At 50.9% G+C, this 12,320-nt stretch overlaps 1 protein-coding gene across 4 annotated transcripts in view; it reads left to right on the forward strand.

Moving 5' to 3' along the window:
• The window catches only part of DAZAP1 (DAZ associated protein 1), a 26,452-nt gene extending 16,328 nt beyond the window's left edge, over positions 1-10,124 (forward strand). For 2 of the 4 annotated variants that reach the window (XM_063403328.1, XM_063403330.1), the window contains exons 8-12: positions 926-1,079; positions 2,931-2,960; positions 3,383-3,523; positions 4,886-5,068; positions 9,174-10,124. In XM_063403328.1, coding sequence (XP_063259398.1) covers positions 926-1,079; positions 2,931-2,960; positions 3,383-3,523; positions 4,886-5,068; positions 9,174-9,346 — 681 coding nt within the window. In that variant the 3' untranslated portion in view covers positions 9,347-10,124. The other 2 variants (XM_063403327.1, XM_063403326.1) reach the window with 2 other exon arrangements.
• Positions 10,125-12,320: the final 2,196 nt, after the last annotated feature.

Here is a 12,320-nt window from a genome sequence, read left to right on the forward strand (position 1 = left end):
TGTGCAGCTTATTTTAAGTAGGTCAAATGCACTTATTCCATGGCTGGGAACACTAGGACATTTTATCTTGGAATGAAATAAGTTAAGCACTGTGGTTACTAATTTTTAAAACAGGAGGGGTTTTGTCACTGACTTAACACAGTATGAAGATTTGCTTCTTATTGACTCAACTGTCCATTTTTATTACTTGCATGTTTGTTTACTTTTTTGTTAGATGTAATGTAAGATTCTCTTATCACATCCATTCCCTCTGACATTGTTTGAGTTAACTGAGATTCTTTAAGCGTTAGCCTGGGGAAGGTAAGTCTTTATCTTCCATTAGACATTTAAATAAAATCTTAAGTTAAAAAAAAAAAAAAAAAGACAACAATACAAAAAAAAGATACAAAAAAAATGTGTGTTTCTCAGGTATGAGCAGAGCTGAAATTGCAGTTAGCTGGGGTGGGTTAAAGTGTCACTTCCAAACGGACCCCAAACATGTTTGGTTAAAGCATTAGTACCCTTTTTCAGAGCAGCCTCTTCACTCAAAATTCTGGTTTTTTTAACTGAAAACATCATCTTCATATCTCCTGCCTTGAACATGAAATCAGTCTGTCCTTAATGTCCATGATTGTGCTGTTTGCAGTGCAGAGCTGCTGTAAGAGGGTACTGCTGTTTTAAGATTCAAGCCAACGAGACCGAAGCGATTTTTAGGCTGCTTTTCTCGGAATCCCTCGACAGTAGGACTCGTAATGCCTTACCATCACCTACACTGTACCTGAGAAACATTGTTAAATTACTGGCCTTTAAGTTTTAATCATTAAGTACTTAGACATAAGTCATAAGATGCTAAGTGTAGCCTTAAGCGTTAACTGCGGGTGTGTGTGCGGGGCCGGGGGGCGCGGGGCCGCCGCCGCCCCGCTGAGCGCCGCCTCTCTTTGTCCAGGTGGAGGTGAAACGTGCTGAGCCTCGGGACAGCAAGAGCCAGACTCCGGGGCCACCAGGGGCCAGCCAGTGGGGGAGCAGGATCATGCCAAGCGCTGCCAACGGCTGGGCAGGGCAGCCTCCTCCCACCTGGCAGCAGGGATACGGCCCCCAAGGTACTGCCCTCACACCCCCAGCTCACTGTGTTCTGGCCTAGGCGGTGTTTGCAGCTTTATCTGTTTGATAGCAGGGGTGAATTCCCACCCCCACAGTTCTTACCGAGGTTTCTGCACTGCTTTTCCCAAAAATCTGTTTTGTTTGTGTCAGATCTGGAAGTGTGCCGGGTGTGCTTCACCTGCTCCCCAGGTCTGGAGGTGTCTCGGGTGTGCTTCACCTCCTCCCCAGGTCTGGAAATATCCCAGGTGTGCTTCACCTGCTCCCCAGGTCTGGAGGTGTCCCAGGTGTGCTTCACCTGCTCCCCAGGTCTGGAGGTGTCCTGGGTGTGCTTCACCTGCTCCCCAGGTCTGGAGGTGTCCCAGGTGTGCTTCACCTGCTCCCCAGGTCTGGAAGTGTCTCAGGTGTGCTTCACCTGCTCCCCAGGTCTGGAGGTGTCCCAGGTGTGCTTCACCTCCTCCCCAGGTCTGGAGGTGTCCCAGGTGTGCTTCACCTGCTGCTCCCCAGGTCTGGAAATATCCCAGGTGTGCTTCACCTGCTCCCCAGGTCTGGAGGTGTCCCAGGTGTGCTTCACCTGCTCCCCAGGTCTGGAGGTGTCCCAGGTGTGCTTCACCTGCTCCCCAGGTCTGGAGGTGTCCTGGGTGTGCTTCACCTCCTGCCCAGGTCTGGAAATATCCCAGGTGTGCTTCACCTGCTCCCTTTGGAGCTGCCTCTCCCCACGTGGAATCCCCATGGATTTGAAGCTCCCAATTGCACAGGGAATTTTCAGGGCTTGGGAAGGCTCCAGGTGTGACTGCAGCTGTGCAGTGAGCTCTGCACAACACCCCAGATTTGACAAATTGGGTTGAAATACGGCTTTTCAAGGCTGAGTTTCAAAGGAAGTTCTCAGGAAAATCTGAAAGGGATGAGGGGGAGATGCATGGCCTTGCCTTTCAGTTTTATTGCCTGGGAAAGCAGCAGGAGCTGTGGTGCAGGGAGCACTCAGAGCACACCAGGAGCCCTGCAGGGCTCGGCAGCAGCCCGAGCTCGATGCCTGCAACCCCCCTGAGATTCCATAGGCAGGATAAACACGCTGAGTTCATCCAAAGACAATTTTGATAACTTGTGGAGAAATGCAGAGGGATAATTGAGTTGCTGTGACTTGCCAGCTCTGAGAGATGAGCAATGTTCACCTGGGGGGCTGCAGGGAGTGTGGCTGCTCCATCCCTGCTCCGAAGGATGGAAATGCAGCACTGGGATTGCTCCTTTCCCCACGGTGCTGATTAACTTGAAAGCTGCAGCCCAGGGTTGACATTGTGCACAGATGTGCTAATCTGCAAACTGAGGAACTCCCATTATTTTCCATGCAGTGATTAGTAGGGAAAATGATATCTGATCTCCTGAAAAGATTAATGTCAGAACAGACAGGAGATTTAGCCTTCAATCTCAGCACTGCGCAAGGGATGGGAAAGGCTTTTTATTAATGCTTCAAAAACTGCAAAAATAACTCGGATAAACCCGGTAGTAAATTAAGAATCCCTTGGATGTGTAGTCTGCTGGGGTTTTCTGGGTTTTTGTTCTCTGAAATGCTGTAGTTTCTTGCACTTGGTATGTGGCAGCTCTCAAATGCTCCATCTGATTTGGGGTTGGGAACTGCTGTCTCTCCTGAATTTGCTGAATGATTCAGAGTCTTTCCAGAATTGCACATTCAGAAATAGCCCCACGATGTTGCTTGGGCCATAAAAATAGCTCTGAGAGGGACACGGGGAGGATACCCAGTCTACTCCAGAGCCAAATCCCTCCTCTTGCATCATCCCTGCTCCGGAGTGCGCAGCTTTTCTGATGTCTGAGGCTCTTTTTTTGTTCTGTTGTAGGGATGTGGGTGCCAGCTGGACAGGCAATTGGTAAGTACATTATATGGCACCAATTCTGAAAGGAAAAAAATCCTTCCGAGCACGGGCGCAGCTTCTTTGAGCGTTCACAGCGATTTGTGGCTTTCTGTAGGATTTAACCTACATTTAAAAGCTTGATTGAATTTGTCCTGGAGGAACAGAGGGGAAGACAGTGAATTCTTAGCAGCTCAGTAATGGGAGCTGACACACATCCTGCTGTTGCAGCCACATTCATTTGTTCTCGAGGGATTACATGCTAAACTGCAATTATTTACAGTGGGGATACTTGGAGGACAAATATTTCCCAAAGTGAGGATTCGTAGAAGGCTGAACCTGTGTTTGCAATCCTCACCCCATCTAGAGGAGGCTGATTCCAGCAGCAGCTCCTTGGCATTCATCTGCTTCAGTATTTTGGGTTTTTCTTCCTTTTGCAGGTGGATATGGACCCCCTCCTCCAGGCAGAGGAGCTCCTCCCCCACCACCACCATTTACCTCATACATCGTCTCCACACCTCCCGGGGGATTCCCGCCTCCACAAGGATTCCCACAGGGCTATGGCACCCCTCCACCATTTAGTAAGTGACCCCAAATTCAGCTTTTCCTCGTTGTTTCCTGGACTTTGATTTCCCCCGTGTTCCACCTATCCTTAATTATTTTTCCTAGATTATATATTCCAAGCTATTATTAACTATATTTATTATTTTTCCTTGGATTATTTTATTCTTGGATACAATAGTCATTTCTATTCTCTAGTTTAAATCTGTGTTGCTAAATAAATTTTAGATACATTGTGCACCTTTGTTAGGACATCTGAGAGAAAACTTGGAGCTCCTGTGTTCCCCCTGTGTTCCACCTATCCTTAATGACTTTTCCTAGATTATATATTCCAAGCTATTATTAACTATATTTATTATTTTTCCTTGGATTATTTTATTCTTGGATACAATAGTCATTTCTATTCTCTAGTTTAAATCTGTGTTGCTAAATAAATTTAGATACATTGTGTACCTTTGTTAGGACATCTGAGAGAAAACTTGGAGCTCCTGTGTTCCCCCTATGTTCCACCTATCCTTAATGACTTTTCCTAGATTATATATTCTGAGCTATAATTAACTATATTTATTATTTTTCCTTGGATTATTTTATTCTTGGATATAGTAATCATTTCTATTCTCTAGTTTAAATCTGTGTTGCTAAATAAATTTAGATACATTGTGTACCTTTGTTAGGACATCTGAGAGAAAACTTGGAGCTCCTGTGTTCCCCCTATGTTCCACCTATCCTTAATGACTTTTCCTAGATTATATATTCCGAGCTATAATTAACTATATTTATTATTTTATTCTTGGATATAGTAATCATTTCTATTCTCTAGTTTAAATCTGTGTTGCTAAATAAATTTTAGATACATTGTGCACCTTTGTTAGGACATCTGAGAGAAAACTCAGAGCTCACTGCTGGTGACCTGGGCCAAACACAGTCAGGGCTTTTTGGAGGAGCTTAAGGAATTAAGGTCATAACTGGGGCTGGAATTACAAATAGGATTTTAGCACCTACCTTTCAAAAGTTTGTCACAAACCTGGTTTAAAGAAGAAGATGGAAAAGAGCACCCAGTATCTGGAGATACTTTTTCCTCCTAAAATCTTGGACAATACAGCTTCCTCCTCATTTCTGCTGTCTGTGAGCTCAGAGTTTGGCCCCCAGTTGTGTTTTATCCCTTCCTCTGTGCTGCCTGCTGCAGCCTCTGCCTTTTCTGTGACATTTCTGCCACCTGTGCAAGGTGAGGTGCTGAGATCTTTGAGCCAATTTTCGAGGTGAATCTCTGCAGCCACTGGTCACAAACTCCTGGGGTTTAGTAGCCTTAAAATGTTGTGTTTAAATTGTTTTCTCTCTAAAGCCAAGCAGGCTGTCAATGCTCACCTGTTGTGTCCCTGCAGGTTTTGGTTATGGTGCTCCACCTCCTCCACCTGACCAGTTTGCCCCCCCTGGAGTCCCCCCTCCTCCTGCCACTCCGGGGGCAGCTCCGCTCGCTTTTCCTCCTCCACCACCTCCATCTCAGGCAACTCAGGACATGAGCAAACCCCCGACTGCTCAGCCAGAATTCCCTTACAGTCAGTTTGGTGAGTAACTGCTGGGATTTATCCTCTTGCCCTTTATCCTAACTGTGTCCAGCACTGCTGCAGGCGCTTCTCCGGGATGGGAATGTTCCCACCAGCTCAAGCCATCCTTAAATCATGCACTATTCTAGCCAGAGGGAGTTTTCTTAGCTCTAAAGTGTTGCTTTTGTGCTGTAAAATAACCTTCAGGGATTCGTGCACTGCCAGGATGAATTCCTGCTTTCCACTCTCCCCAAACCTGTAGCTAAAACTTTCCACTCCAAGAGCTTCACAGAGCTTGTAGAGAACTTTTTTTGTGTCTCCAGACCTTGGAGAACAGGCTTGAAGAGTAAGAGCAGCGTGGAGAGACAGGCAGTGCATGTGTAAGGATCCAAACCAGTGCCTTTTCCTCCCTTTTCCCATCCCTTCCCCATTCCTCCCAAGCTGCAGCTCTCTCCAAAGCTTTGCTGTGCTCTGTAGGTAACTTTGAGGTACTGAGCTAACAAGTTTTAAACCAGGCAGGAAGTGCTACAAAAAAAAAAAAACAAATTCTTTTTGAAATTGCTGCACAAGTGCCTGTGCCCCAGAGTAAAATTGCTGCTGCTGCTCCCCGAGGGAGCTCAGAGGGAATTCTCATTCTCATCTTGCTCTTTCAGCCCTGTTCTTCAGCAGTGCTCTCCAAATATCTCTACAGACACCTCTCCAAAGAGCTCTGTACTGTTATTTTTAAGGGATTTTAATTGGTCAGTTTTAACTCCTGAAGGGAATTTTTCATGTACAGCCCTGTGGATTCAGGCTGTTCTCTGCTGGAACACGTTCTCCATGTGGCAGTGCTGCCTCAAGTTCCTGCAATGAGATGAAAATTCCACAAAATTTATTTAAATAGATAATACTCAAAGTTCCAGCAATGTAAAGCAGCCTCTGAAGGAAGATGAGCCTTTGAGATGTGTTTGTTTTCCAACTCATCAACATTTTCTCATGTTGATGAGTTGGAAATGTTTTATTTGTTTCTTACACAGCTGATTTCACGGATAGTTTTACCCTTGTGACTCAGGAAGTTTTTCTTGTTCTGCCAGAACTTGACTCTTTGCAGACTCTTTTTAGAGTGGGTTGGACCCTTCTGAATAAAACACAAATCCCTGCACAGGCAGTTCCAGTCAGGGAGGAGCCAGAGTTTGTGAGGTGTTGGAAGTTTAGGAAGGATCTGATGGAGAAGAATTTGATGGAGAATTCTTCATCTGGAGCTGTAGTGGCAGGACAAGGGGAATGGCTTTGATCTGGAAAAGAGTAAATTTAGACTGGATATTAGAGAAAACCTCACTGTGAGGGTGGTGAGGCCCTGGAATGGTTTCCCAGAGAAGCTGTGGCTGCTCCGTCCCTGGAAGTGTCCCTGATTTGCATATATTTGCATAAATGTGTAAAGCTTGTGGGCTTTAAAGAGCCACAGAGTTCCCTAATGAGTGTAAGGCACTGTAAGGTTTATGCTGAGCAGTGTCCTAAACCCTTCAGTGTGTGCACCCGGGACGAGTGTCAGCACCAACACTCACCCTGCAAAATCAAATTAATTAATTACAGTCATTTAAAACAATTAAAAACTCATTACCTCCATGCAGGGCGCTCTCGAGGCTTGTCCTTGCAGTCCCCTCAGCTCTCACTGGGATGGGTTTGTCACTCCAGACCCTTCAGGGCACACCCCAAAGCTTTGTGTGCACCCCAAGGTCAGACTGAGAGGGAGAGGAGCTTCAGGCAGGTCCCTGGGACCTGAGAATTCCCTGGGGGAGAGGGTGAGACCCAGGGATGGGCTCAGGTGTTGGGGTTTGGGGCAGGACAGGGCTCAGGTGTTGGGGTTTGTGTCAGGGCAGGGCTCAGGTGTTGGGGTTTGGGGCAGGGATGGGGCTCAGGTGTTGGGGTTTGGGGCAGGGCAGGGATGGGGCTCAGGTGTTGGGGTTTGGGGCAGGGCAGGGATGGGCTCAGGTGTTGGGGTTTGTGTCAGGGATGGGCTCAGGTGTTGGGGTTTGGGGCAGGGCAGGGCTCAGGTGTTGGGGTTTGGGGCAGGGATGGGGCTCAGGTGTTGGGGTTTGGGGCAGGACAGGGCTCAGGTGTTGGGGTTTGTGTCAGGGCAGGGATGGGGCTCAGGTGTTGGGGTTTGGGGCAGGGCAGGGCTCAGGTGTTGGGGTTTGTGTCAGGGCAGGGCTCGGGTGTTGGGGTTTGGGGCAGGGCAGAGCAGCTCTTTGAGCTGGGTGAAACCCCCAGGGAGCTGTGCCTGTCTCTGCTCACTCTCCAGGCTTTATCCTGGTGATTGATCCGAGTTTGCAGGGTTTAATCCGGGCTCAAACCTCAGAACTGGCACAGCCCAGGGGAAAAACCCCGCAGGGAGCTGTGCCTGCCTCTGCTCACTCCCTCAGCCTGGCCAGGCTTTATCCTGGTGACTGATCCGGGTTTGCAGGGTTTGATCCGGGCTCAAACCTCACACCTGGCACAGCCCAGGGCAGCAGAGGGGCTGGAGCAGGCGCAGGGAGGGCACAGAGCCCTGAGTGCCTGTGCAGGTCTGTGCTGTGGCTTCCCTTCACCCTGAACAACCCGAGCCCTGTCTGAGCTGTGCTTTGCACCTCTGTGTGCAGGGACAGCCACACCAGGGCTGTTTCTCCTCTCCCAGCCTCACCCCTTGGCAAACAACCCCTCTGCAGTTCTGTGTGCCTGCATATCTGTGTCTGAACAAATGCCAGGAGCAGCATTTGGAGCTCCCAGAGCCTGAGCTCGCTGTGTTTTAGTGCTCATTAGTGCCAGCAAGTCCTGAGGGACAGGCAGAGCTGGAAATTGAACTGCTGGAGACGTGCTAAGAGACTTTGTTTGGGATTAAGAGAGTTAAACCTGCTCTAAGCCTGCACAGAGAGAGGCAGCACTGCAGAAAATGCTCTTGGTAATTAGGAGCCTTAATAGCATCTTTCAGAGCAGGGGCTGGCACTGATGCCAGGATTAAGAGTCATATTTAATTATGAGAATTTGAATTAAATTTCTCAATTCCTCAGTCGTCTTAATTTACATCTAGTTGTAAATTTTGTGTTGGTAGCAGGAATTCCAGCCAGTCTTTCCTCTTGGAAAGAAAACCCCTGTTTTTCTCCCTGTCCCTAAACTCTGCTCACTCCAGAGTGGTCTGTGGTGCAGGTCCCAATATTTATGTGTGTTTTGAAAGGGAATTGTAGGATTGTCTGTTCAGTGCAGGAAGATTTTTAAGTGTGCAAAGCCAAAATCTGATTTGTACATCCTCAGTGTGAGAGGTTTCAATGAAAACTTCCCAGCTCCATCTCTCACCTGTGCTGGATCTGACAGCTTTTAGCCAATAAAACCCAAACTGATCAAAATCAAACTGATCCCAAGCACCCCAGAGCTGTGAGCAGAGCTGCCAGCCTGGCTGGGATCACCCTGAACACAGCTCCCCCTTCCTGCACACCTTTCCCTTCTGCTCTTTGCCCATTTTCTTTGGAAATGGAAGAGGAAGGAAAATCCCTGGAGCGGCTGCTCCTCCGGGGTGTGTTTTGTTCCTGGGAGGGAGCGGTGTCAGTTTGGGACTGTGGCTGCTCCTGAAGCTCACCCTGTGCCTTTCCCTCCTCCCCAGGGTACGGGCAAGACTTGAGCGGGTTTGGACAAGGTTTCTCTGACCCCAGCTTGGCTGGGATTACCCCAAACCCAACTCCCCCTTCCTGCAGACCTTTCCCTTCTGCTCTTCGCCCATTTTCTCTTCGAGGAAGGAAAATCCCTGGAGCTGCTGCTCCTCCCAGGGTGTGTTTCTGGGAGGGAGCAGTGGGACTGTGGCTGCTCCTGAAGCTCACCCTGTGCCTTTCCCTCCTCCCCAGGGTATGGGCAAGACTTGAGCGGGTTTGGACAAGGTTTCTGTGATCCCAGCCTGGCTGGGATCACCCCAGACACAGCTCCCCTTCCTGCACACCTTTCCCTTCTGCTCTTTGCCCATTTCCTCTGGAAATGGAAGAGGAAGGGAAATCCCTGCAGGACCCCAGAGCTGCTGCTCCTCCCGGGCCTTGTTCCGGGGTGTGTTCCTGGGAGGGAGCGGTGTCAGTTTGGGACTGTGGCTGCTCCTGAAGCTCACCCTGTGCCTTTCCCTCCTCCCCAGGGTACGGGCAAGACTTGAGCGGGTTTGGACAAGGTTTCTCTGACCCCAGCCAGCAGCCCCCTCCCTACGGAGGCCCCTCGGTGCAGCCCTCCAGCGGCCCCCCGGCCGGCGGCAGCGGCTTCGGCCGGGGACAGAACCACAACGTGCAAGGATTCCACCCCTACCGGCGCTAGCCTGGGCTGGCAATCAGGGAGTGCTGTCCACAGGGACCTCTGGGCCCAGCTGAACCCCGGGATCCCAGACTTCTGAACTTGTGACAATCACATTACTTGATGGAAGAAAAAAAACCTAACAACAATTTTTTTTCGTGGGGCGGGGGCGGGTGGGGGCAGATGGCTTCTGAAGGCAGAGCTGTGGGTGTTTGGACTGCAGTTTTTAAAGATTTTCCTTTCTCTAACCCATCAGCACAAATAAAGAAAATGTCACTGGTTCAAATTACAGGGTTTTAAAAATGTCTTCAGCTTTAATTCAAAACTTCAGGTTTCTTTTTTTTGAAATTATTTTTCCTGAGCCTTTGTTTTACCGTATATTGTAAACTTTTATGTTTAAAAGAAAAAAAAAATATATACATTTACAGATTGTGAAATTTTTAAGAGAAATTTTCTACTATGTATGCTGGCTTATTTTTTAATTTAAAACAGGGTTTCCGTGAGCGCTGTCGGAGGCAGGGGGGGAAGAGCTGCAGCCCCTCCCTCCCTCCCCACGGCAGCGCTGGGGCGGAGGGTTCCAAACTCTGGGAGTTGACAGAAACCTGCTGAGTGTATTTTGCTGTTTGTTCTGGGGGGCAGAGCTGGGCCGGGGCAGGAGCTGCGGAGGCACTCGGGGAGCGCCGCGCCCGCAGCGCCGCGTGTGGATTTCCCTCAGGCAAAAAAAGGTTTTGGTGCGTTTGGCACTGAGCAGTGCCGAGCCCTGGTTTGAATAAAGACAAGAACCTTTGGATTAGAAACACCAGCCTGTCTCCATTTTTCTGGTTTTTTGGTTTTGTGAGTGTGGGGTTTGTGGAGGAGTCCCTTGGGAGGCCTCGGGGGCGGCGTTGCTGGGGCTGTGGTGTCACCAGCTGTGCCCTGTGCCCGCCCTGCAGGGTGGCACTGCCAGGAGGACACTCCTGGATGGGTCTGGTGTCACCAGCTGTGCCTTGTGCCCACCTGCAGGGTGGCACTGCCAGGAGGACACTCCTGGATGGGTCTGGTGTCACCAGCTGTGCCCGCCCTGCAGGGTGGCACTGCCAGGAGGACACTCCTGGATGGGTCTGGTGTCACCAGCTGTGCCCTGTGCCCACCTGCAGGGTGACACTGCTAGGAGGACACTCCTGGATGGGTCTGGTGTCACCAGCTGTGTTCTGTGCCCACCCTGCAGGGTGGCACTGCCAGGAGGACACTCCTGGATGGGTCTGGTGTCACCAGCTGTGCCCTGTGCCCGCCCTGCAGGGTGGCACTGCCAGGAGGACACTCCTGGATGGGTCTGACCTGGGGAAGGATCCTCCAGCCTGGATCAGATCCAGACTGTTGGAAGAGCTTTGATCCAGCCTGACGTGGTGAAGGGCTCGGATTGGGGCCAAGCAGGTGAAGGATCCTCCAGTCTGGACTGGATCCCTCCTGGCAAAGGGCTCCCAATGGAATCAGATCCATCCAGGGAAGGGCTTTGATCCAGCCTCAAAGATCCTCGAGCCTGGAATGGATCCCTCCTGGCAAAGGGCTCCCACTGCAATCAGATCCATCCAGGGAAGGATCTGATCCATCAGATCCAGCCTCAAGGATTCTCCAGCGTGGACTGGATCCGTCCTGGCCAAGGGCTTCCACTGGAATTAGATCCATCCAGGGAAGGGCTTTGATCCAACTTCAAAGATTCTCCAGCCTGGAGTGGATCCATCCTGGTAAAGGGCTCTGCTCTGGACTGGGTCTGATTTGATGTGAGGGGCTCTGATCTGGATCAGATCTGACCTGATAAAGGTTCCTAAAACGCTTGGCCTGGCCCCGTGCTGGGTCACACACGATGGTGGCAGTGACACAAATGCTGCTCTTTGCCTTTCACCTCAAGGCACTGCAGAAAATGGGGTATTTATGGATTTATCAGCATCTCCAGTGGATATCGGTGTCTAACTTTGCCTTGCATCTCCTGGAATATCAGCCCGGGGTCTGGCTCTGAACCGTGGGCTCACTGTAGGGAAGGATCTCCTGAGCTGGAATTGTCCCGTGGCTCAAGGACAGCCTCAAACCCTGCCCATGGACCCTTTTCCCGGGGCTGTGTCTGTGCTCATTAGCCCTGTCTGGTGTAATTAATCCCTGTTAATGAGGCGGGAGTGGGGATCTGTGCTGTGGAGCAGGACTTGCATCAGTTCGTTGGGGATTTTGTGTTTTACGTGGATCTGGTTCTGCTCTCTGCGAATCCTCCGGGCTGGAATCCTCGTTGTCTGCTCCTCGCCCCGTTACATCCCTGAGCTCAGAATTCCTGCTGGAATTGATGTGATTTGATTTGATTTGATTTGATTTGATTTGATTTGATTTGATTTGATGTGACACACATTCCAGCGGGTGCAGGTGTCACCTGTGGGAGCAGCAGGAGCGTGACACACCGCGGGAATGGCACAGCACCCCCGGGGACCCCCGGGGACACCTTCCCCCTCCTCTGGGACAAAAGCGTTCGGATTTGGAGCCCGTCTGTGCAGACCCGGCTCTCCCAGGCCCGTGTGGGCGCTCAGATCCGGACCTGCCGGGGCCGAACCGGGCCAGCCCGTGCCGAACCAGCCGGGTCTGCTCCGCTACACCCGGCCTGTCCTCACCGCAGCCCCCGGGATCCCCCGGGAAGGTGAAGGTGGCTTCCAAAACACCAAAAAGGTTCGGGATGCTCGGAGGTCCGGGCTGTCCCCGTGGCGCTGCCGTCCCGGTGACCGCGACCTGTCACTGCTGGCGTCACCTCGGGCCGGCGGGAAGGAGCGGTTCCGTTGGATCTGAGATTTCCCGGGATCAGGAGGGGCAGGTCCAGGGGGGGAGAGGCGGGTGGGTCCCTCACGGGTGTCCCTCACAGGTGCCCCGCGCTGTCCCCGCGCTGTCCCTCACAGGTGTCCCCACAGTGTCCCCGCTCTGTGGGCGCGGCCCCTTTAAGGGCGGTGAGGGCGGAAGCGCTGCCCACGCGCGCCTCTTCCGCCCG

The sequence above is a fragment of the Prinia subflava genome, chromosome 8, assembly GCF_021018805.1.
Source record: "Prinia subflava isolate CZ2003 ecotype Zambia chromosome 8, Cam_Psub_1.2, whole genome shotgun sequence".
Lineage (NCBI taxonomy): Eukaryota > Metazoa > Chordata > Aves > Passeriformes > Cisticolidae > Prinia > Prinia subflava.